Raw genomic sequence first — 22,561 nt, 5'->3', positions numbered from 1 at the left:
TATATAACGTTGTTGCTGACCTACTGAAAGAATAATAGTAATCACTAAATAACAAATGTAGGTTTTGACATATAGTAGCTGCTTTACAAGACTAACGAGCGTTATTTTTGGTGAGTATTTTGTTGGTGACCGACTGACTGACTAATTCATTAAGATTTTTTTATTTTTTTTGACATATTGTTGCTAACTCATTGACCTAAATGTACTGTTTGTCTAATCCTAATCACTAACTAACTAGTGTTGTTTTGTTCTGCATATTATTGCTGACACAACAAACCAACTAACTAAATAATTAACTCATTCAAATAGTTGTTTCTTTGTCATGTGCACCAAAACATTTATGATCGTGCTTGTAGTTTTTTAGGCCCTGCGTCATGTTGACAGTTTTGTTTTTTTCCTTCACCTCCTTTAGGACCTCGAAGGAGACCTCAGTGCACTCATAAATACGTCCAATTAGCCAGCAGACGTAGTTTCCCTCAAATTAGCCTCAAATTGAAATCATTTGTCATCGTTATCATCTGCTCGGCGCACCCTGGGCTTTTATTATTATGCTTAAAAGTTGGATATTTTTATTCCCCCGTTGGCCAAATTGCCTTTTGCCCTTTAATAAGCACACCGCGCTGTGAAAGCAACATTATGAAATATGATAATAAGGAAAGTAGAGGCATAAAAATGTGCCTTTTTATGTGAGGAGGGGAGGAAAAAAAAAGAAGACACTTTTAATAATACATGGAAAATCATCCACACGTCTTGTCTCATTGCAGATGGTTGACTTGCTCTAGCAGAAATCAGTCGCCCTCTTGTGGCAAGCAAGGAGACACCGCAACTATATCAAATTGTTAAAACTGTTGCACACGGTTTGCGGATGCGTTTGACGAGGAAAGGCCAATTCAATGGGTTGAATTGCGCATGGCTCCATCTTGCGGACATGTTGTGGATTGCAGCCGTATTCGTCAGCTCATGAAATTTGCTTTCATTTCATCTGACAATAACAATATTATGATAATGAATCTTTGAGTAGCACTTTCCAGACACAGTGGCGTTTTCGCCGTAAAGACAGAAAAAAATAACATAAACTTAGCAGAGAAATCAATGTAAAGTATTTTAGATAGGCGGTTTTTGCAAGTGGCAACGTAAGATGGCCGTCGGCAGCTTCACTTCTCCTGACTGCATGCATGTGGTGTACTTCCGGACCAGTGTAGAGTGCCTTGCTGTTTTTTTTTTTTTGTTTTTTTTTTTTTATAATGTTTTTATTTTTTATTTTTGTTTGTAACACAAATGTTAACTCCCATCGAGAGTTTGTTAAAAAAAATAAAATAAATTGTGTAAAAAAAAAAAAAGAAAAAAAAAAGTGGTGTACTTCCGTAGTATTGCGTACTCCGTGGCATGTTGATGACGTACATCCCAAGCGACGTAACCGCGCGCTATTTGTTGGCGAAAGTTGACTGCTGGGAAAGAAAAATAAAAAATGAGCGTTTGAGTTAGTTTCGCTGATAATTCGTTTCTTTGAGCAATTGAACGTCATAGCGCCGATGTTTTCTCCACGTTCCGGCCCGAGTTCGGCCCGCCGGCAGCAGAACAAAACCCCGGCCAGGAGAACGTCCAGCAGCCTGCTGCTCACACCGCGGAGGACGACTCTGTCGGCGAGGTAGCGGCCGCTTACTGTATCCTGACTTCTCTTTGTGCCGGCACTTTTAACTTGACGTTATTAGTTTCAATATTGAATCAGTTCACACCTGGGGAGGTTAGCATGTCGAGATTTTGGAATCGTTCTGCATATACTGTACCACAAGATGGCGTCAAAGCCTAGTCTAAATAAGAAAGTAGTTAAGTGAACTCAACTGCATATTCGTTGTTCGACATTAGCAAATGCTCATTGTTTTTTGTAAACTACTGCATCCTCTGAATCTCTGGGGGAAAAAAAACTGTGTGTACATGTGTGTTGGCCACAGACCTACGCTAACTCGCGAGCAGAGTCACGCCGCTTCCGACGACCTCAACTATGACGTGCAAACATTTGGCTCTTTGCTTCCTGTCAAAGTGATGGAGGCGTTGACCGCGCTCAATGGTAAGCAATATGTATGTCTGTGTTTCTGCGGGCATTTAAAAAAAAAAACAACAACAACTGAAAATGATCGAATGCCCTTAGGATTTTTTATTTTATTTTATTTTTTGTGTAAACTAAAACCATGTGAAACAATTGTGGTTATAAAACGGGCTTCTCCAATCCTGATCCTCGAGGGTTGGAGTGTCCTGCAGGTTTTGGTGGTTTTTGTCCTCCGACACACCTGATTCACTGAATCAGCAAACTCTACAGAATCCTGATAATGATCCTGATCTTTAGAATCAGCTGTGTTGGAGGACGGAAACGTCTCAAATCTGCAAGACCCTCGATGACCAGGATTGGAGAAGCCTGTTATAAAATAATCGTGTCTCGCTTAAGTGCGTCCACATCACAGTGAATCAAAAGAGTTAATCCACTAATAGTATAAATCAAATTAACAGCCAATCAGTCGATCGGAGGCCCAGTGGGGCAGGTCTTGTTTTGAAATGGCACAATGTCAGTATTTTTCTTGTTTTCTTAAAATTTCTTTGCGACGAGAAAAACTGTTTGGAAACTTCTTCGCAACATTGATCAAATCCTGACGGGGAAAAAAAAAACAAAAAAAACATGCACTACGTGCGCAGTAAGCACGCAATGTATGATGTTGTCACTTGGGGACTTTCTTGACTTGCGACTTGTTGTGATTTATTACGTGCGTGCGGGTGTCCTCCAGACGAGGAGCAGATCTCGGTGAAGGTGAGCGAGAGTGGCTGGGCTTGGCTGGTTTGCGGCGACAGACTCGTCATCTGGAAGATCTGCCAGACGGCCGTGGCCAAGGTGCGTCGACGTTTCCGTACGTGCCGATTACCTCCGTCAGTGGACATGCAGTGTAACGGGTGGGCGACTTTTCTGGCGTAATTATTACAATGAATGGTAATGAGCTGGGGCCCTGCAATTTGGCCAACCAATGAAACGCCGAGTGTTCATTGGTGTGCTGCTCTGCTCCTATTGGCTGGACACACCTCCATTTCATTTGCTTTATTACCATTTAGATGACGTCGCTCCCATGGTCCTTTTTTTTTTTTTTTTTTTTTTTTTTTTAATTTATTTATTTATTTATTTTAAATAAACTAAAACTAACTAAACTAAACTTAAGCATTTATTAAACCAAAATGAATAAAAACTAACAGAACCACCCGGAAAACTAATTAAAACGAACTAGATTTAAAACATCAAAACAAACGAAATCAAAACTCACAAAAAAAAAAAAGAAAATTCCAAAACGCTAATAACCCCGGTGGGGTAACCGCAATTTTGTTGTTGCAGCTGTGCTTGTGCAAGGAGCTCCAGCTGCCCGCCAGCCAGTACGACGTCACGGCCGACCACGTGGCGGTGACGTCGGCCGGCCCGCTGGACGCGGCACCCGTGCGGGCCGTGTCCGTGCTGGCCGTGGCACCCCAGGGCGCCGCTCGCCTGTGGCCCAGCCTGTCCCAGGAGGGCAACTACGCGGAGGCCGACCTGGACCTGGGCGACCTGTGCTCCTTTGTGGTGGCGGTCACTGTAAGACACAACTTGTTACTACACCCATTTTAGTTAAGTTCAGCTTGTTTTTTTTTGTTTTGTTTTTTTTGTTTTTTTTTGCAGCTGTTCCGTGATACCCAACAATAAGTGAATTAATTTCACTTGCAGCCATTTTAACTGAAGAAATCCCCTTTAAATATGTTCTGTTTGACATGTTTTAAGTCTCCCAAAGACGAATTTATACGTTTTATGGTTTTGTTTTGTTTTTTATGCTAGAGCATAAAGAAGGCTTTGACGCAGCCTCTCAACTGCAGAGAACGGGTGGAAATATTGTAGTAATTCCAAACACGGCCAGAAGATGGCAGCAGAGTATAAGAGATCAACCAGGGCCATGATGAAAACAAGTTGTTGACCCAGATTCGTGAATAATGATGAAACTTACAAATATACCTTTTTTTGTTTCCTGATGAAAGAAGAGACTCAAATCTTTCTTTTGGTAGGTTTCATGTTTTGATAGCAATAGGACACAATATTGTGTGGGCCTTACAAAATCAGTCAAAATCCAGTAGGAAGGGGGTTTGCTTCAGTCAAAATGGCTGCCAGTCATTGATTTAATTCGATCTCCAAGAAGTTGTTTATTTTCCTCACATTTCCACTCTTGCGTTCGTTTCCTCCCGCCAGGGCGGCACCTTCGTGGTGTCGTCGGCGAAGAGTCGCATGTTGCGCGTGGGGATGGACGCTTCCGGAAGGCTTCAGTGCAGAGCGCTGCACGAGGGCCAAGGCGTGTTGTCGGGCATCGGGCGGCGAGTGTCCAGCCTCTTCAGCATCCTGTCGCCGCCCGCCAATGACGCCGTGAGTGCCTTCTCGTCATTCAAAGTGTTTATTAGCACTTGAACACGAGAGAAACATGCTCTTCACAATGAAATTCTTTGCTTTAAAATGTTAAAATTGAAGATATTATACATATTTTTCATAGAAACTTGTGCAAAAGTGAGTCAGTTGCTGGACAGGTAAATGTCTTCCGCAAGTCAAAGAGCGCTAATGAGTCTTCTTCGCCTGAAGACTTGTGTCCGTTTCCCCGCCACTATTATGAGGCGCTCCCCCTAGTGGCCCGCCAAGTAATTGCTCAATAACTAAAGAGCAATGGAGCTGTTATATTGGCTGTATATTAACTACAATATCACGATATTTGCGTAGGCGTATCGATAATCTATCGGGAGACAATGTATCACCATTTATTGCGATATTGATATATCGTTGCACTCCTAATTATCACGTGACTGTCCAAAAATGGCTGCTACTGAACCTAATGCAAGAATGTCCCTAAAAAAATACTATCAAATCAGAATCGCTAAATGTAATATTAAGGATTTTTCACGTACAGTTAGTACCTTGAAAAACAAATTTTGCAGCTTGCTGTCAAGTGAAAATGACATCACAAGGGCTCAGGTAACCAATCACAGCTCACCTGTTTTCTAGGTTTGGTCATGTGACATTCACAAGCTGAGCTGTGATTGGTTACCTGAGCCCTTGTGATGTCATTTTCAGTCGACAGCAAGTTGCAAAAAGGTGCTAATTGTACATGAAAAAATCAAATTTATTACAGGCAAAATATTCTTTTTTGACTGCCAAAAATGGCTAAATAAGTAAAGTATCTCTTTAATATTTTGTCCAGAATGAATTTGATAATTAGAATATTTTTCATATACAATTAATACCTTTTTTAAAAAGTAATTTTTCTACTTGCTGTCGACTGATGATGACATCATCACCTGTGCTGAGGAAGTAGGTAACGGCCAATCATGGCTCACCTGTTTTCTTGGTTTGGTCAGTAAACTGAGCCATGATTGGTCGTTACACAGGTGATGATGTCATCATCAGTTGACAGCAAGTAGAAAAAGGTATTAATTGTACATGAAAAATCATGAAGTTACCACATTTGCTGGTCGATGACGACGTTTGCTCATTTTTGTTGTTGTTTTTTGCCGTTGCAGCTCCGCAGCTTGCTGTGGGCGGGCGCAAGCGGCTGCCTCTACACGCTGACCGACTCGCGCCTCAACAAATGGGAAGTGGGCGAGAGCTCGGAGCAGCAGACGCTCAGCTGGGACGTCCGGCGAGCCCTGAACGAGAGCATCGCCGACGCCATTTGGGTGCGTGACGCCGGCCGCTCAATGAGCAGGGCAAAGTGGACTAAATGAAGTTATAATTGTCGTCAATTAACTTTTCGTAAGGTACAGCGGAGGGGGGGGGGGGGGGATAGAGGGAGGTTAGATAAAACCAGTTGCTTACACAGATGACTTTTGATTATTGTGCATTGACCTCAAACAAACAAACAAAAACACGGTGCCAGTGTCTACTAGTTAGCTCAAAGGACAACATGAGTGGCTCATGGGTCTGTACTAAAAATAGCTCACCAGTTTCACTATGAGTTGCTAAAAACAATTAAAACTGAAGATGATAAACATTCTTTTTTTTGTTGTTTAACATGATAAACATTCATGTACCATATGCTCTATATTTTTGTCTCTATAACATATTGCTTATCAGAAACTAATGCTATAGTTTGGGAATTTTTCATTTTAGTTAGTTTTTTTTGTTTTGAGTTCTGTTTTTTTAAATTTAGTTAGTTTTAATTAGTTTTAAGAGTGGTTCTATTAGTTTTAGTATTAGTTGTAGTTTTTTTAAGTGTATTTCTTGCACAATATTTAAAAAAAATAAAAATTGGCTGCTGCTAGATGACGTCACTTTTGTGTTAAAGGCTTTCCAACGTCCTTATTCCAGTTAATATAAAAATAAATCTACTTAAAATCACATTTCAAATCATCCCCAAAGGCTCATGCATTCAATTAATTACCAAAGGCTAAAAACAAACGACATTTTTGCTATAATTAGTTAGTTTCGTTTTGTAAACATAAAATGTAGTTTTAGTTACTTTTCGTTTTTATTTTATTTCCTTAATGAAATTGTTTTTTGAATTTTAGTTTTAGTTTTTTTGTTATAGTTGACGTAAAATAACTTACACTTCGGCCTTGACATAATTATGTTTCATAATCTGGTGACTTGGAAATATTGGCTCTTTTGAAATCTGCAAAAAATCTTTCTTTTTCACTTGTTTGGCTTTTAATTTCACGTTACAAAGATAAGACATTCATTTTAGTGTTCATTTTATCAGACATTTTTTTCATTTTAGTCTCAGTTTCAATCACGCTTTTTAGCTAAAATGTCCATAGATTTTAATCCAATTTTTATTAAATGAAGTATATTTTCGTTTAGTCTTCATTAGTCGACGGAAATGCACACGGCATGATTTAGTCCCAGGCATCACTTGGCCGAATATGTAACGCTTTGTTATCTCCACCAGGGCTCGGAGGGCAACTACGAGGAAATGCGTGACGGCGTCAATGTGACCTTTCTGGACGTGAAGCTGGGCCAGTGAGTTCAACCGTTTCTTCTTCTTCTTCTTCTTCTCCTGTGTTGTCATCAAGCACGAAACCCGATCCATGTGCTTCCACCAGGACGGGCCTGGTGGTCCTGGCCGCCGCCTGGCACCCGTCCGACACGCCCTGCCTGGTCTACTTCTGCCTGGTCACTTTGCAGGACCTCGGCGCCGCCATCTCCAACCAGTTCACCGTGGAAGTCACCAACCACAACCCTCCCTTCCAGGCGAGTCCCACAAGAAGGGTTAGGGTCAGTCACGATATTCAAAGCGGCACATCTGTTCAAAAAGTCGGGTTGACTTCTATTTGTGCCGTTCTAACACCCTTTGTTTGTTTTTTTGGGGTTTTTTTTTAAAGCACTGTTTAATTTTTATAGGGCATGTTTTGGCCCGTCTGTGTTTCAAATCCACGCTAATGGTCAGATGAAGCGGAACTTAATATGCTTATGAACCGAGTCAGTATGTGTAGGAACTCAATGTATGCTTGCATTAGTTGATCGTCTCAAGAAATCTTGCCTGAAAACACACAATTATCCTTCAGATTAGCTCCTCCTGACACTATGTCTTGACGCTTTTTTTCTCAGAGCGAGTCGGAGCTGCACGCCATGCGCTTCCTCTTGCCGCCTTCTCCCGGCACCACCGCCTTCCTCTACGACGACGAGCTGGTTTTCGCCTGCTCCACAGGAAGCGGCAGGGCGGGCCTTCCCGACGAGCGCATCCCCTTCAACTCGCCCGGTGGGTTCCTCCCGCCGCAGACTTTATTTTCGTTTTTTTAACCCGACATTTTTGGAGCTGATTCGAGCGTGCGTGTCATTCCGTAGGTGACGGCGTGCGCGGCGGCGGCTGCTGCGCCAACCTGCCCGTCTTCTTCTCCCAGAATAGCGGGCTGGTGGCCGTGGTGGCTCGCGAGAGCGCCTCCATCCTGCCCGAGACGGTGGAAGACTCGCTGTGCTCGTCCCTGGCGGCGGCACCAGACGTAAGCCCGCCTTAAAACCTGGTGTAGTCTGAACGGCGTGTCGAAATCAGTGATTCGTGTCGTGTCGCGACAGATGTGTGGCGGGAAATGATCAAACTTCATCCTTACATATATTGTAGCAGCATGTAACAAAAAGGGGGTGACGGAAACTCACTTAAAGCCTGATTTATTCTACTAGACTGCTGCATGTCACGTGATTTACGCCAAAAAAAAAAAGAGCGCCGTAGCTCGGGACCGCACAGCGTAACATTGCTCGTGATTGCTGTGTTTATGGACATCCTGTGATGGCATACTCAGTTTTTGGGAGGGAAGGGCAAAGTATTTTTAAAAAAAAATGTATTTATACGTTTTGTTTTTGTTTTTTTTTGTTTTTTTAACAATCTGTTCAAGCCCAAGTTAAACAAAAAACAAAAAACACTACGGCCACCTTTTTAAATGGAGGGGGGAAAAAAAAAAGCACTGGTCAGTCCAGCCAATGACGAAGCCTCCTAGAATGAGAGGCGGAACATCTTCTAAGACAACCAGCATTCCATAATGGTTCTAAAGTGGGCGTGGCCTGGTAAATGACGTACGAGTCTGGAGTCATTTGGGTTGACGCGTGACTATTCAACTGTCCCGCTCAATATTTAGCTAAAAGGTTATATCTGTGACCGTAGTATTTCTTTTTTTTTTTCCTTCACTTGACTTGAGTGTCACCGCATCTGTCGCTCGTCCGTAACGCAAAACTTTAGCTTGTAGTTAGCTAAATCGCAAAAAAACTCGACCAAGTGACGACTCATAACTCAAAAACCCGTTAGTTGATACACGGTGGATAAATCATCACTTTTTTTGTGACATCTATGATGAGATTTCTTTCTTATGTAAGACGTGCGCATTTGCTTTTAAAGGTTGAGAAACGTGGAGTTATTGATGTGAAAATGACGACAGGTTGTTCCCATCCAAAGGTGTCCATGATGGAGCAACCCGGCCGAGCTGAGCCAGTAGCTCAAGAGGACAAGCCCAAGCTCCTGAAGGCAGCATTCTTGAAGTTCTGCCGGTACCCAACAACAATGAATGCCATCTTCTGATTTAGTTTTATTTTTTTTAATTGATTGCCCCCCCCCCCCCACACACACACACAAGGTTATGATTCAGACTTTTCCAAATTCAACAATATCTTCTTCCTCCTCGTCAGGAACGACCTGGTTGGCTCGCAGGCGCTCATCGACGAACTCTTCCCGACTGGTGAGGACGCGGCGGAGGGCAGCGAGCTGGACGCCATGGTGACCCAGATCGACTTGGACCTGCTGGACGACTACCCGGCCTCAGACCCCCGCTGGGCGGAGTCTGTGCCTGACGGTGAGGACCCGGGTTATTATATAATGTTTTGAAAATTTTTCATTTGAGTTTTTTTTTTTTTTTTTTTTTTTTATTTAGTTAGTTTTAATTAGTTTTAATTAGTTTTAATGGCGGTGTTATTAGTTTTAGTTATTTAATAAATGCTTAGTTTTAATTTAGTTTTAGTTAGTTTCAGGATTAGTTTTAGTGAAAGGTGCTTTTCTATTGGCTGCTGCGAGATGATGTCACTTCTGTGTGACACACTTTCAAACGTCCTTTTTCAGGTTCAAATCATCCCCTAAGGCGCATGCATTAAATTAATTACCAAAGATTAAAACGGACATTTTTGCTATAGAATTAGTTTTAGTTCGTTTTGTAAACCTAAAATGTAATTTATTTTTTGTTTTTTAATTTTATTATGTTAATGAAAAGCTATTAAAAGCAATTTTATTTTTTATTATATTTTATTTATTTTATTTTTATTATATATATATATATATATATATATATATATAATTATTTTTTTTTTTTTTTATTATTATTATATATTATTTTAGTATTGTTATTTTATTAAAGCTATTTTTAGGATAGATCCATAGGCTGCTCATATTGTCCTTGGGTCCAACTAGTACACGCTGGCGCCATTTATTTATTTATTTGTTTATTTGACTCATCCGTGTGTGCTCCTCATCCTCCGAGGTTGTGCGCAAATGCTCTCTGCTTAGTTGACGGGAAAGAGAGCAAGGCGCTATGCATGCGGTATGAAGAAAAATGTAAAAAAGTTGTATTCTTCCTGTTACAGAGAGCGCTGGGTTCCCGCTGACGTCCCTCATCATCCTCCACCAGCTGGAGGACAAGATGAAGGCTCACAGCTGCTTCATGGACTTCCTGCTTCAGGTTGACAAAAAGCCACCTCGGGTTGTCTCTCACACTTTCACGCAGACCCAGTGCTCGCTTTGAGTGCAAGCGGAGAACCAGCGGGACTTGGTTCTCAACTGGTTCCTTCACTTCTGGAACCTTCTGCTAATTTTTGTTTCTTGGCGTGAAAGCGTTCCACGTGGTTTCGAATTGAAATCTTGACGTGATGGTTCGACTTGATTCTTGACCGGCTCGTGCATATTTATATCCCCCCCCCTCCCTCGGCAGGCGGGTCTCCTGGAGCGCCTCGGCTGCGTCGCGGTGCGCTCGTCGCCCATGGCCACGCGGCTGCTGCTGTGCGAGCACGCCGAGAAGCTGCAGGCGGCCATGGTGTTGAAGAACCAGCACGCCAAGCACAGCGAGCTGGTCAACCGCGCCATCGCCGCCGCGCTGCGCCGGAACGACACCGTCGTGCCGGCCAGCCTCACCGGGGCCGACGTCTTCTTCCGAGAGGTGAGGCGGGGCGCGCGAATCGTGCGGCTGTCCAGCGAATGTACCTGTTAGGTGAAGAACCGAATGAGAGAGTCTCTTGACCATTGTATAAGTCTAAGAGTGTTTAAAAATTAAAACGTGTGTGGGACTAGGGATGTAACGATAACGGCAATACAGTGATGTCGCGATATTAAAACTGCCACAGTATATCGTCATCGTCGTGTCACGATATTAAAAGCAGCACATCTGTTCAAAAAAAAAAAAAAAAAGTTGATTTCCATTTGTGCAGTTGTAGCTCCCTCTGGTGGCTAGTTTTTTTTTTCACGCAGTTTAATTTTCACAAGGCATGTTTTGGCCCTTCTATGTTTAAAATCCATGCTAATGGTCAGATGAAGGGGAACGTAATTTATTAAATTAAATGTAATATATCTATTTATATATATATATATATATATATATATATATATATATGTATATATATGTATATATATATATATATATATATGTATATGTATATATATATATATATATTTTTTTTTTTAGATAGATTTAATTATTTTTATATTTTTAATTGCTGTATTGTACAAAAGCACAATGTTTTGTTTGTTTGTTTTTTCATATGAACTCATTATTTTTTTTTATTTTTTTTTATTTATTAATTATTTTTTTTTACAATATTGTGACCTCCCCACAGTATCTTGATAAGTATCGTATTGTGACCTTCATATCATAATATCGTATTGTGATGTTTGGATATCGTTGCATCTGTATGTGGGACCAGGCAAACTATTTTTTATTTTTTTTTAAATATATATATATATATATATATATATATATATATATATATATACACACAGTTTCTTTAGTCATCTGATGGATTTTCACCCGCTGGGTTCGCCTTGACCGTTTCCCCAGCGGTAAATGTGGTTTCCTATGCGTGTGTCACAGGTCTCGCAGATCTCCAGCATCTTTGATTGTCTTCTGGAGGAAGAGGAGAGGAGCTTGAGGGAGAACCCGGTGGACTCGGTGGAATGGGCCGAGGTGGTCCTGACCGTCAACACCATCATCAAGGTGAAATGAAATCACCCTCAATTTTCAGTTCATTCCAATTGATGTAATAGTGGATAATGATTCCTAATTTGGAATAAGTCTTCATCTTAATTTACCCAACACTTTGTAATCATACAGTGTGTGTGTGTGTGTGTGTTCTTTCCCCCCCCCCCCCAGGATATGCTTCAGGCTGCGGGGCAGTACAGAGTGAGCAAAGCGTCCATGTACAGAGCATCCGAGCATGGCGCAGTAGAGGCAGAGTACATCCCGTGGACAGGTGAGTTGCGGCCATTTGGACCTGGCGCGTCCTGACCGATATGAAGCAGTGCGTCATTTCTTCTTTCTGTTCTCCACTGGCACTCAAAACTTCCAAAATGCAGTGACTAGTGACCGCTTTTGCTGCGGCGGTCAGAAGCCATTTTTTTGTGAAGGTTTTCCCACCTTATCGTGTAACTGCAACTCCAAAATGCAATTTAAAATCAAATGATTTAAAAAAAAAAAAAATTTCCAGCGCTTGGCGGCGCCGGTGGCGTCCGCACGGTCATCTGCCGCCAGCACGAGCTCGTCCTGCGCTCCATGTACCCCCACGCCAACTCGGAGCTGCGTAGCGCGCTGTGCGAGCACCTTGTGGCGCTGTTGGACTTCTACCTGGGCGGCTACGTGGCCCAGCTCAACTCCCTGAAGCGGCAGCAGACGCAAGAACGCTACAACAGCCTGGAAATGGAGTACAGTCAGCGGCGCTCCGAGCTCCTGGCGCCGCTCCGTGAGTGGATTAAAATACACTATATATTTATTACTTATTTATATATTTTTTATTTTTATTTTTTTTAATTAATTTTTTAATTATCTATTTATTTTTAGTTTTTTTCCTGCTAAATATTGTTTTCAAACAAAATCAAGAATGTTGTGGTTATTTATTTTTATTTATTCTTTTTTTTTTTTTTTTTCTGCTAAAGATTATTGGTGTCAAACAAAATCAAGACTGTTGCAAGTATTTATTTTTTTATTTATCTATTTAATTATTTATTTATTTATATATTCTAAATATTATTGGTTTCAAACAAAATTAAGAATGTTGTGATTATTTATTTTTTATTTTTTTTATTTTTTTGTTCATTTTTTTTCTACCAAATATTTTTGGTCTTAAAATCAAGACTGTTGCAGGTATTTATTTTTTATATCTCTATTTAATTATTTTTTGTTTTTATTTTTTCTGCCAAATATTGGTTTCAAACAAAATTAAGAATGTTGAGGTTATTTATCATTTATTTTTTTATGTTTTTGTGTTTATTTTTTTTCTGCCAAATATTATTGGTCTCAAACAAAATCAAGACTGTTGCGGTTATTTTTTTGTATTTTTTCTGCCAAATATTATTGGTCTCAAACAAAATCAAGAATGTAATTTGCCGTTGTTGGTCCCAGCCTTGTCAGCAGGCGCGATGACGGATGTTGTGGCTTGTGTGTGTTGCTTCAGTGGAGCTGGGCCAGTACCAGTGGGTGGCGCTGCTGGCCGAGAAGTACTGCGACTTTGACATCCTGGTCCAAATGTGCGAGCTGACTGACAACCAGAGCCGCCTGCAGCACTACATGAGCAAATTTGCGGACCAGGTAGATGGACCGTGTCCTTGTATCGAGGTCTCTTCCACTGTTTTTTTTTTTTTTTTAGCTGGCTCAAAGGAGTGGCATATTATATTTATCATTTATTTTACTATTAAGGTATACTACTGAGAATCATTCACTTATTTTCCAATCACTGCGTGATTATATAGTGTAGCTTTTAGTCATGATATCCAAATCTCCGTGTCGTGATGAGAAATTTGCGATTGTTTGGTCTCAGAACTTTGCGGACTTCCTGTTCCGCTGGTACATGGAGAAAGGCAAGCGAGGAAAGCTTCTGTCGCAGCCGGCCGCCCAGCACCAGCAGCTGGCCGGATTCCTGCAAGCGCATCAGCACCTCAGCTGGCTGCACGACATGCACGTCAACCACTTCCAACACGTACGTCCTTTCCTTCATTTTAACCAAAACTGCCAAAAATCGAAATAAATAAATGACTAAAAGTAAAAAATAAAAATGGATACAAAAAAATGTCATTAGAAAATTATATTTAAAAAAAACTAGAATTTAAATAGAAAATGGAAATAAAAAGAAAAAAAATATATATAAATAAATAAAATATAAATAGAAAATGGAAATGAAAAGAAAAGAAAAAATATGTATATAAATAAAAGCATTTGTATTTAATTTTTGAATTATAGTTTTTTTGTATCTATTTTTATTTTCAGTCTTTTGGTGATTTATTTATTTATTTAGTCATTTGCTTATTTATTTAGTCATTGATTTATTTTTAGTTTTGGTCCATACTGCCGAGTGGAAATTCAAATGTGGGTGGCAGTCCAAGCCGGCGAGACTTCCTTGTTCGGCGAGCTGCTCTACTCGACCAATGACACGCTTAGGACCGCCCCCCTCATTTGAATAACATTTCCACTTGGCAGTACGGCCCAAACTGCTAAAATTCAAAATAAATCAATAATTAATGACTAAATTAATAAATGACTAAATATATAAATAAATGACTAAACGTGAAAATAAAAAATATAATTCAAAAATTAAATACAAATATATTTAATTATATATTAATATTTTGCTCTTTATTTCCATTTATATTTTTTGGGATATAATTTTCAAATGATATTTTTTTTTATATCCATTTTTATTTTCACTTTTAGTCATTTATTTGTTGATGTAGTCATTTATTTATTTTGAATTTTGGAGATTTCCCTCACCGTTTTTTGTTTTTTTGTTTTTTGTTTTTTTGCGCGCGCAGGCCCACAGGACGCTGTACAAGCAGGCCAACATGGAGACGCGTTACTTCGCCAAGAAGAAGACTTTGCTGGCTCTCAGCAAGCTCGCGGCGCTGGCGTCCGATCTCCCGGTAGACGAGCTGGGCAAACAAGTTGACGGTAAGTCGGTGACTCGGTATAATAAATTATGACCAGCAAGAAATTCAATGGCCCCCCTGTAAGTATGGAGAGCACATCCTCCCGTTTCCTCCTCCAGAAATTGTGGAGCAGGAGCGCTTCCTGCTGCACCAGGAGACGTTGCCCAGGCAACTTCTGGAGGACAAGCAGCAGAACCCCGACACCATGCCGCCTCTCAGCGCTCACCAGCTGGTCCAGGTCAGAAGGACACCCTCGCGTTCCTCATTCAACACCTTTTTTTTTCCCCCATTTGTTTATTTGGGGACGTTTTCATTTGCGCCGGTCTTCAAATCCGGCGGCGCGCTGACAAGGGACTGGTGTGCTTATTTTAGCTTTACATCTGCGACGACAACCGCAGGGCCAACGAGTACGACTTCAAAAAGGCTTTGGATCTCCTCCAGTACATCCACGAGGTCACTTCCTGTCCCTGTCGCGCGCACAGCCTCCGTTCTCGTGGACGCCTCCTGCAGCTCACTTTTTTTTTTTTTCATCCCGTTTTCAGCAGGAAGACGACGTCAACATCCACGCGCTCAAGTGCCAAATTATGGGAAAAGCCCTCAGGAGAGACGAGTGAGTAAGAGGCGCAGTTTTATTTGCATAGTCATCAAAAAATGCATATTAATGAGATGTGCATACAAATATAAGAAATGTACGTTAAGACTTTTTAACTTGCATTTTAAATGTTTATGGTACATTAAAGGGATACTTGACTCATTAAACAATTTTCATCAGTAAAAAGTAAATATTTTGTCTATAATTAATGTGGTAACTTCATTATTTTTCAGGTAAAATTAATACCTTTAAAAAAAAATGGTGTCGACTGATGACATCACCTGTGCTGAGGAACTTCGTAACGACCACTCATGGCTCACCTGTTGTCTGGGTTTGGTCACAGGTGATGTCATCATCAGCCAATAGCAAGTAGGAAAAAAAAAAAAAACTTTTTAAAGGTATTAGTTGTGCATGAGAAATAATGAAGTTACCACATTAATTATCGACAAAATATTAACTTTTTAATGCTGAATATCGTTCAATGACTCGAGTATCCCTTTAAAATGTTTTTTAATCACAAACTACAAATAATCCTAGACTTTTTAAATACATATCAAAATGAAATGTGCATGAAAATATAATATATGAATGTTTATTCGTGAAACAATGTTTTTACACGATAAATTATATGTAATGCATTATGAACGTGTATTTTTAATTTACATTTTAAATGGTTTAAAAATTAAACATGCATAGTAAATGATACAAAATATATACTTTAAGTAGGGCTGCTCGATTACTGAAAAAATATTAAGCACGATTAATTCGGTCATTGAAATCACAATTAATTAAACGATCTTACCTTTTGGGGTATGAAACAAGAAAATGTTTAAACATGTAAAAAAAATTACTAAATTATTATTATTTTTTATTTTTCTATTATTATTTTTATTTTATTTTATTTTTTTTGTTTTTGTCAAATATGAAAGTTCCTTTTGGACCAAGCAAAATTTATTTAAACCAATTAAATTTAAACCAAAGAAAGAAATAAAATAAATTAAATTAAATATATTGCAGTATAACTGTTGTAACATTTAAATAATTTCAATTAATAATCTTTTTTTTTTTTTTTTTTTTTTTTTTTTAATTGTAATTGAATTTCGGTTAATTGCACAGCCCTAACTGTGAGATATTTAGAAATGTGGGGAAAAATAGGAAATATGGACACAAACATGCAAGTAAGAAAAATATACATAAAATGTAATAATAAAAATATGTACAATTTGTGTGTTGGGTGACTGTCCGACGTTGACCTCCTTTCTGTTCCTCCTCCAGTTGGACGTGCGTCGACGGCAACGACGACCCGCTGGAGGCCGCCAAGGACAGCGTCTTCGTCAAGATTCTCGACATGCTCGCACAGGAAGGTGAGTCGGCGTCAGCGTCATCTTTCATCTTTTTTTGTTTTGTTTTGACATACAAGACGTTGTTTTATTGCAAAACGTTTGTGGGAGATATAGTGACGCGTCAGAGTCGTATTCACCCCATCGTTGTGCTTTCGAGCGTGCAGACACAATGTTGTGCGGGGAAAAAAAAATACAAATACATCAAATGTGTTTACAAATCTTTTTAGAAAATCAACCAAAATAAGTCATCTTTAAAAAAATAAAATAAATAGCAACGAAATATATTAAATACTGACATTTAAAAAAATGTTTACCATAAAATACAAATAAAATCTCATTTTTTAAAAAGCTATTTAAAAATTACAAAAAAAATGTATGTTTTCAAATATTTTGCAGAAAATAAAAATAAAACTGATTAAAATGAAAAAACTGTTTAAAAAAAAAAAAAAAAAAAACAATATAGAAAATGTTAGTTTTTTTTTTTTTTTATTAATTTTAAGGTAGGTCATCTTTTAAAAAAAAAAAAATCAAAATAAACTATATAATAAAGATAAAAATGAGATAATTGAGATTAATATATCAATCGTGTATACATTTTCTATTTAGAAAATCAACCAAAATAAGTCATCTTAAAAAAAAATAAATAAATAAAAATACCAACAAAATATAGTAAATACTGACATGTACCTTAAAAAAAAGTTTACCATAAAATGTACATTTTAAAAAAGCAAGTTAACAACTATAAAAAATGATTTATTTTTTCAAATATTTTGCAGAAAATACAAATAAAACAGATTAAAATGAGAAAACTCTTTCAAAGACATGCAGACGATGCAGAAAATAGAACTTAAATGTTTTTTTTTAAATCTATTTTAAAGCCCCAGTGTGTAGCTCACGACCGCCATCTATCGGTCAAACAAGATAATGCAATGATTTTAAGCACACGAACTACGGCGTCCCAGAGAGACCCTACTTCAACAGCCTACCACCAATTTCACCGGAACAGAACGCAAACAACTTCTGGTATTCCCTCGAGTGATGACGTAAGTGAATTGCATTTGTTAGACATACTGTACAGATCCCTAATAATTGTGATTTAGTCATTTAATTTCAGAATTAATATTTTTGTCGGCATTGTTTGGAAATACTGTACGTCAGCTAATGATAATGGCTATCTATGTTCATATTTGTTAGTGTAACTAAACCATGCAACAGAGAACACACAGTTATGTTATACGTTTTATAGACATGTGGACCATCTCAAAGGGGGCGAGAGAGACGACGAGGAAGAGAACGCGGTGCCTCGTAACGTACAATTATGTCATCATGGAAAAATAATTCCATTCGAGCATGCATGTGAATGGCTCAAAACATACCTTTGCTTGGAATATGTGGTATTTAGATTACATAGTTTGCTGATATGTTTAGTATATCGTGCAAAAATAATGGTGTTAACTGAACGACACATCTGCAACTCAGACTCGTAATTCCCCCCGTGTCTTGTTGCTACTAACCACTCAGAAAAGTGCTGCTTACAAAAACATTTGAAACCCTTTACTCAGATATCGATTTGTCACCATGTTGAACAATTTTACCTAATAAATATCACTAAGCAACTTAATTAGTTTTGATTGAAGATACAACAGCTTCCTTGTACTTCGATGTGCAGGAATTTACATGGCTTTCACAAATAGTCTTGCTCATGTAATAATGTACTTCATTGGCTCAGTGACTTTCAGTTCATTGTTTGGTACCTCATCTGACATACAATTGTTACCTTCTTGCAGAGACTCGTACAGGAAATGACCATGGAGGAACATGAAGATATCCAAGTCCAGCTGATAGACTGACACCAAGAAATACTTTTTGACACATCAGCACCACCATGATTTCCTGTACCTGGATCCCACATCAGCACCACCATGATTTCCTGTACCTGGATCCCACATCAGCACCACCATGATTTCCTGTACCTGGATCCCAGACTGCAGCACCTTGGTGGACTTGTAGCAAATAAGTGACACTTTCCCAGATCCTTGAGGACAATACAAAGGTTTTTTACCTGGCATATAATTAGTCCATGTCTGACACTTGTTGTTGTAGTTTGTATAACTTGTATATTGTTGTTGTGTGTTAATTTGTACATTTTGAATAACTAAAAAAATACCATTTCCTTTGGCGTCAACATGCAGTGTTCATTCGACACCTAACCTAACACTATTTTACATGACCAGAAATGTAAAACATCAAAAGCCTGGAGAATTATTATAAATGCTTGCAATGACAAGGAATTCTTCATTGGCCAATGAATGTAAGGTACAGTACATGAAAATGAATGAATAAAATAAAGTAAAATAAAAGTCTACATGAAATGAACATATTAACTAAAAAAAAAAAAAAATGCTGTTAGAATATAATGAGCTACATGAATTGCAGTTGTTCCAGAATTTTACCAATACGCTGTGCATTTCAAAATATGGAAAATAGACATACAGGTTTGGGCCAAAAGTAGTGTTACAGAGCAGGTATGTGTTGTACACAGCTAAAATATCTGATTAACTCAATACCATGATGGTTTTTTTTGTGTGTGTGTGTGTGTGCTGACATTGCCCCCCATTAACATTGCAACATTCCTCAAACTCTCCCGAACACAGTATGATCTGTAACACTACTTTTCGCCTACTCTATGATGTTATTGGGGCAAAATTAAGGAAGGCTTGTCCATTGATTGTGTGAACAGACTGCAGTAAAAATGAAGTCACTTCAATGTTTGCTGGTTTTATTAAGTTTGACATGCTCCTTGACTGCACAAGTACATGTTATGGAGTGAGGGCATGTTCCCACCAACGATGATATCATATTCTTCAAAGGCTTGCTGAGGAAAGTGAGGGAGGAGTCACTCCATGGCTTCAGACACCTGGTCAGCAGGTCCTGTGTAAAACAAGTGGTGCTTGTACATGTGACCATTCCGTATTGCTTCACACAAAAAGTTCATGTAGTGTGCAATGCCGTCCATATGTAAATGACATACCAAGACGTCGGCTGACTTCAGTTTGTTGCAGCTCAGATATGGTAGGTGGAGATACTGGTGGTACAACACCGAAGCCTTCTGGGGTCCTGCATTCAAGTGTCCTCATTTGGGACATTCCAATTTGGCTGCTGAGGAAAGTGAGGGAGGAGTCACTCCATGGCTTCAGACACCTGGTCAGCAGGTCCTGTGTAAAACAAGTGGTGCTTGTACATGTGACCATTCCGTATTGCTTCACACAAAAAGTTAATGTAGTGTGCAATGCCGTCCATATTTAAATGACATACCAAGACGTCGGCTGACTTCAGTTTGTTGCAGCTCAGATATGGTAGGTGGAGATACTGGTGGTACAACACCGAAGCCTTCTGGGGTCCTCCATTCAAGTGTCCTCATTCGGGGCATTCCAATATGGCTGCTGACTCTCCCCTTGATATTTTTTTTTCTTGCAGGTCGGTGATGTATTTAAACGGTGCATGAATGCTTGTATACATCAGAATATGGTTCTGGAACCCCTCAAGTTTGGCTGTTGATCTAGTGTGACACAAACAAAAACACAATTATAAAATAAAATAGAATAATTGATGATACTACTATATGTCACCAACTTTCCAACAAAGCCCCCAAAATAGAGGTAAGATCTTTAGTTTTTGGGCCCAAAACATTGTATTAGCTAGATAAAAGTAACTTGACTGCATACTGCATAGAATATGCAAAGGCTGCTTGCTTGTCGAATTTCCGTGGAAAACGTGGCAGCCTGTAAATTATTGTGCACCCAATTACACAATGGACCAGTACACACTTGAGTGAGAGAGTTCAGACTCTAGCAGTGCTTACGGTACAGCCAGCATTTAAGTCCAGAAAGTTATTCCCTGCCGAAAATTAATTTCGAGAACCCTATTTTCACCAACCACAACGAAAATAATTTTCAACTCCTCCACTAATACAGTATGCTTTAGATTCTCTATTGAAGTTATGGGCAAATATACCTCCGAAATCACAGTTACATTACATTACACAATAACTTGCGCATTTACTCTAAATATAACGTGCCAGCGGGAATCTTTTTTTTTTTTCAAAGCAAGTAGCTACATAACGAAATCGTTCGAGTGGTGCGGAGTTGCTAATCAACAGATACAGTGATCGTAAAACAAAGGTACGAACATCGTATTAATTAGTACGGAGTATACTTTTTCTCTCGCTCTCAAAACGTAAACACAAATGTACTCTTACTTACCGGTCAAGTAGAAAGCAGTCGAAGGCACCGGCACGTCCCAAACCTAGTCTGTTCCTCATTTCTCTCCATCTGGCAAATGCGGCTACAATATAAACTCTTGTTTTGTCGCGCTGAAATAAAATAAATTCCCAAAGTAAGTGTGATGCTTGATAATGCTCTCTTCGGGGACCGGAAACTCTTCTTCTTCGTGGACATGCGGTCGCCATACAAACCGGAAGTGCGTTCCAAAAACGCGTTAAGAAATGGAGCGCTGAAATTTGTCTTTGACGGCACCCGTAGCAGAAAGATGGCGGCGAAACATGGCAGACACTAGCAGGCGAGGCGCGGACATGTAAGATAATTTGCGATTTCTAGACTAACCGTTATATTTTAAAAAAGTACGTTTATGCGATACAACATATCTTTTTACATACTACTAACACAAACAATTTTTTTTTTTTTCCGAATGATTTATTATTTCACCACTAGATGCCACTGTATAATACTGAGTGTACCTTTAAGGTAGGTCATCTTTTAAAAAATATATCAAAATAAACAATATAATAAAGATAAAAATGAGATCATTGAGAATGAATGAGATTCATTCTTTAACTCCAAAATGATTGTCATAAAATATAAATAAGATGCATGCAAATGTAAGCTGTTCTTTCATTGTCTGTCAATTATGATAAACATTTTCTTCATCACAAATTCAAATAAAATAAGTGACAAAAGTGAAGATTCATCCCTATGCAATAATTATTTCATTGATATTTATAATCACAAAATACAAATATAATACAAAAAATGACAACTTTAAATCTGATCTTTTTCAAATTAATTTTTGTTGTTTTCATGACAAAAAGAAATGACAGCATTTCAAATTGTTGTGTGCCGTTTTGCGTGTTTTTTTTTCCCTCCCACAACTTGACGAGCGCTCGATTTTCCAATTGTCGCGGATGAAAAGTGTTGCCCGCGATCGACGTGTAACGCGTGGGGTGACTGCCGCAGGTGTCCGACTGCAGACGTACCTGCCGGAGGTGAAGGAGCTGCTGGAGCTGGACGAGCTGAGCGCTCTCAAGTCCAAACCGTACTTTGAGTTTGTGCTGCGAGCAAATTACGAACATTACCTGCAGGCGCAGATGTGAACGTTCAGCTCCGCATTTTTTTTTTTTTTTTTTTTTTTTCAAAATAAAATTGTGAGTTTCACATCCGGAGGTGTGCTTGCTTGACATTTGGCCACACTGTCACTTGGACACCTTCTGAAACAGGTGAGTGTTAAAAAAAAAAAAAAAGTCCAAATATCACATTTAAGAAACTACTCTTTGGGGAAATTAAGAATATTCACGGAATTTGCTCATGCTTGTCCAAAAATGAGAGGTTGCGCCATCTAGTAGAAAACTTTGTTTATTTATGAATATTGCATATATAGTTCTGTGAATAATTTGGAGACAAATATCCCCTAAGCTTTTTATTTTATTTTATTTTTTTATGTCTTCCTTTTAAAATTAGATAAAATAGTTCATATAAAATAGATGAGACAGAAGGGGGGAGGGAGAGCGAGAGAAGGGGAGAGAGGAGGGGGAGAAAGAGAAGGGGGAGAGAAAGAGAGAGAAAGCGGGACAGAGGGGAGAGAGGGATTTTTTAAAAATTTTATATTAAAAAAAATCTTTTTGTAAATCGTATGAAGGTTGAATACAATTTAGTTAAAACAGTTCAAACCTTTTTTTTTTTTTCTTCTTTTGCGGAGGA

The 22,561-nt window shown here is 39.0% G+C and overlaps 1 protein-coding gene and 1 long non-coding RNA gene across 4 annotated transcripts in view; one reads left to right on the top strand and one right to left on the bottom strand.

Annotated features, from left to right (window-relative positions):
- The first annotated feature begins 1,383 nt into the window (after positions 1-1,383).
- The window catches only part of nup133 (nucleoporin 133), a 33,224-nt gene continuing 12,046 nt past the window's right edge, over positions 1,384-22,561 (top strand). The window contains exons 1-25 of one of the 3 annotated variants that reach the window (XM_077523607.1): positions 1,384-1,648; positions 1,953-2,068; positions 2,778-2,881; positions 3,371-3,604; positions 4,247-4,417; positions 5,560-5,715; positions 6,927-6,997; positions 7,081-7,228; positions 7,586-7,736; positions 7,823-7,977; positions 8,922-9,013; positions 9,152-9,315; positions 10,097-10,191; positions 10,441-10,665; positions 11,593-11,715; positions 11,872-11,971; positions 12,206-12,457; positions 13,169-13,302; positions 13,532-13,690; positions 14,520-14,655; positions 14,753-14,871; positions 15,006-15,086; positions 15,176-15,243; positions 16,501-16,589; positions 21,821-21,990. In XM_077523607.1, the coding sequence (XP_077379733.1) occupies positions 1,533-1,648; positions 1,953-2,068; positions 2,778-2,881; positions 3,371-3,604; positions 4,247-4,417; positions 5,560-5,715; positions 6,927-6,997; positions 7,081-7,228; positions 7,586-7,736; positions 7,823-7,977; positions 8,922-9,013; positions 9,152-9,315; positions 10,097-10,191; positions 10,441-10,665; positions 11,593-11,715; positions 11,872-11,971; positions 12,206-12,457; positions 13,169-13,302; positions 13,532-13,690; positions 14,520-14,655; positions 14,753-14,871; positions 15,006-15,086; positions 15,176-15,243; positions 16,501-16,589; positions 21,821-21,957 (3,396 nt within the window). In that variant the 5' untranslated portion in view covers positions 1,384-1,532 and the 3' untranslated portion in view covers positions 21,958-21,990. Of the gene's footprint in view, positions 1,649-1,806; positions 1,827-1,952; positions 2,069-2,777; positions 2,882-3,370; positions 3,605-4,246; positions 4,418-5,559; positions 5,716-6,926; positions 6,998-7,080; positions 7,229-7,585; positions 7,737-7,822; positions 7,978-8,921; positions 9,014-9,151; positions 9,316-10,096; positions 10,192-10,440; positions 10,666-11,592; positions 11,716-11,871; positions 11,972-12,205; positions 12,458-13,168; positions 13,303-13,531; positions 13,691-14,519; positions 14,656-14,752; positions 14,872-15,005; positions 15,087-15,175; positions 15,244-16,500; positions 16,590-21,820; positions 21,991-22,561 lie in introns of those variants that run through there. The other 2 variants (XM_077523609.1, XM_077523608.1) reach the window with 2 other exon arrangements.
- Positions 19,327-21,287, bottom strand: LOC144020293 (uncharacterized). Its single transcript, XR_013283844.1, has 4 exons — positions 20,831-21,287; positions 19,884-20,127; positions 19,600-19,783; positions 19,327-19,499 (listed from the first exon to the last, which is right to left on the bottom strand). It is a non-coding gene; the product is annotated as an uncharacterized LOC144020293 (long non-coding RNA).

The sequence above is a fragment of the Festucalex cinctus genome, chromosome 6 (genome assembly GCF_051991245.1).
Source record: "Festucalex cinctus isolate MCC-2025b chromosome 6, RoL_Fcin_1.0, whole genome shotgun sequence".
Taxonomy (NCBI): Eukaryota; Metazoa; Chordata; class Actinopteri; order Syngnathiformes; family Syngnathidae; genus Festucalex; species Festucalex cinctus.
This window is presented reverse-complemented; position numbering and strand designations above follow the sequence as displayed.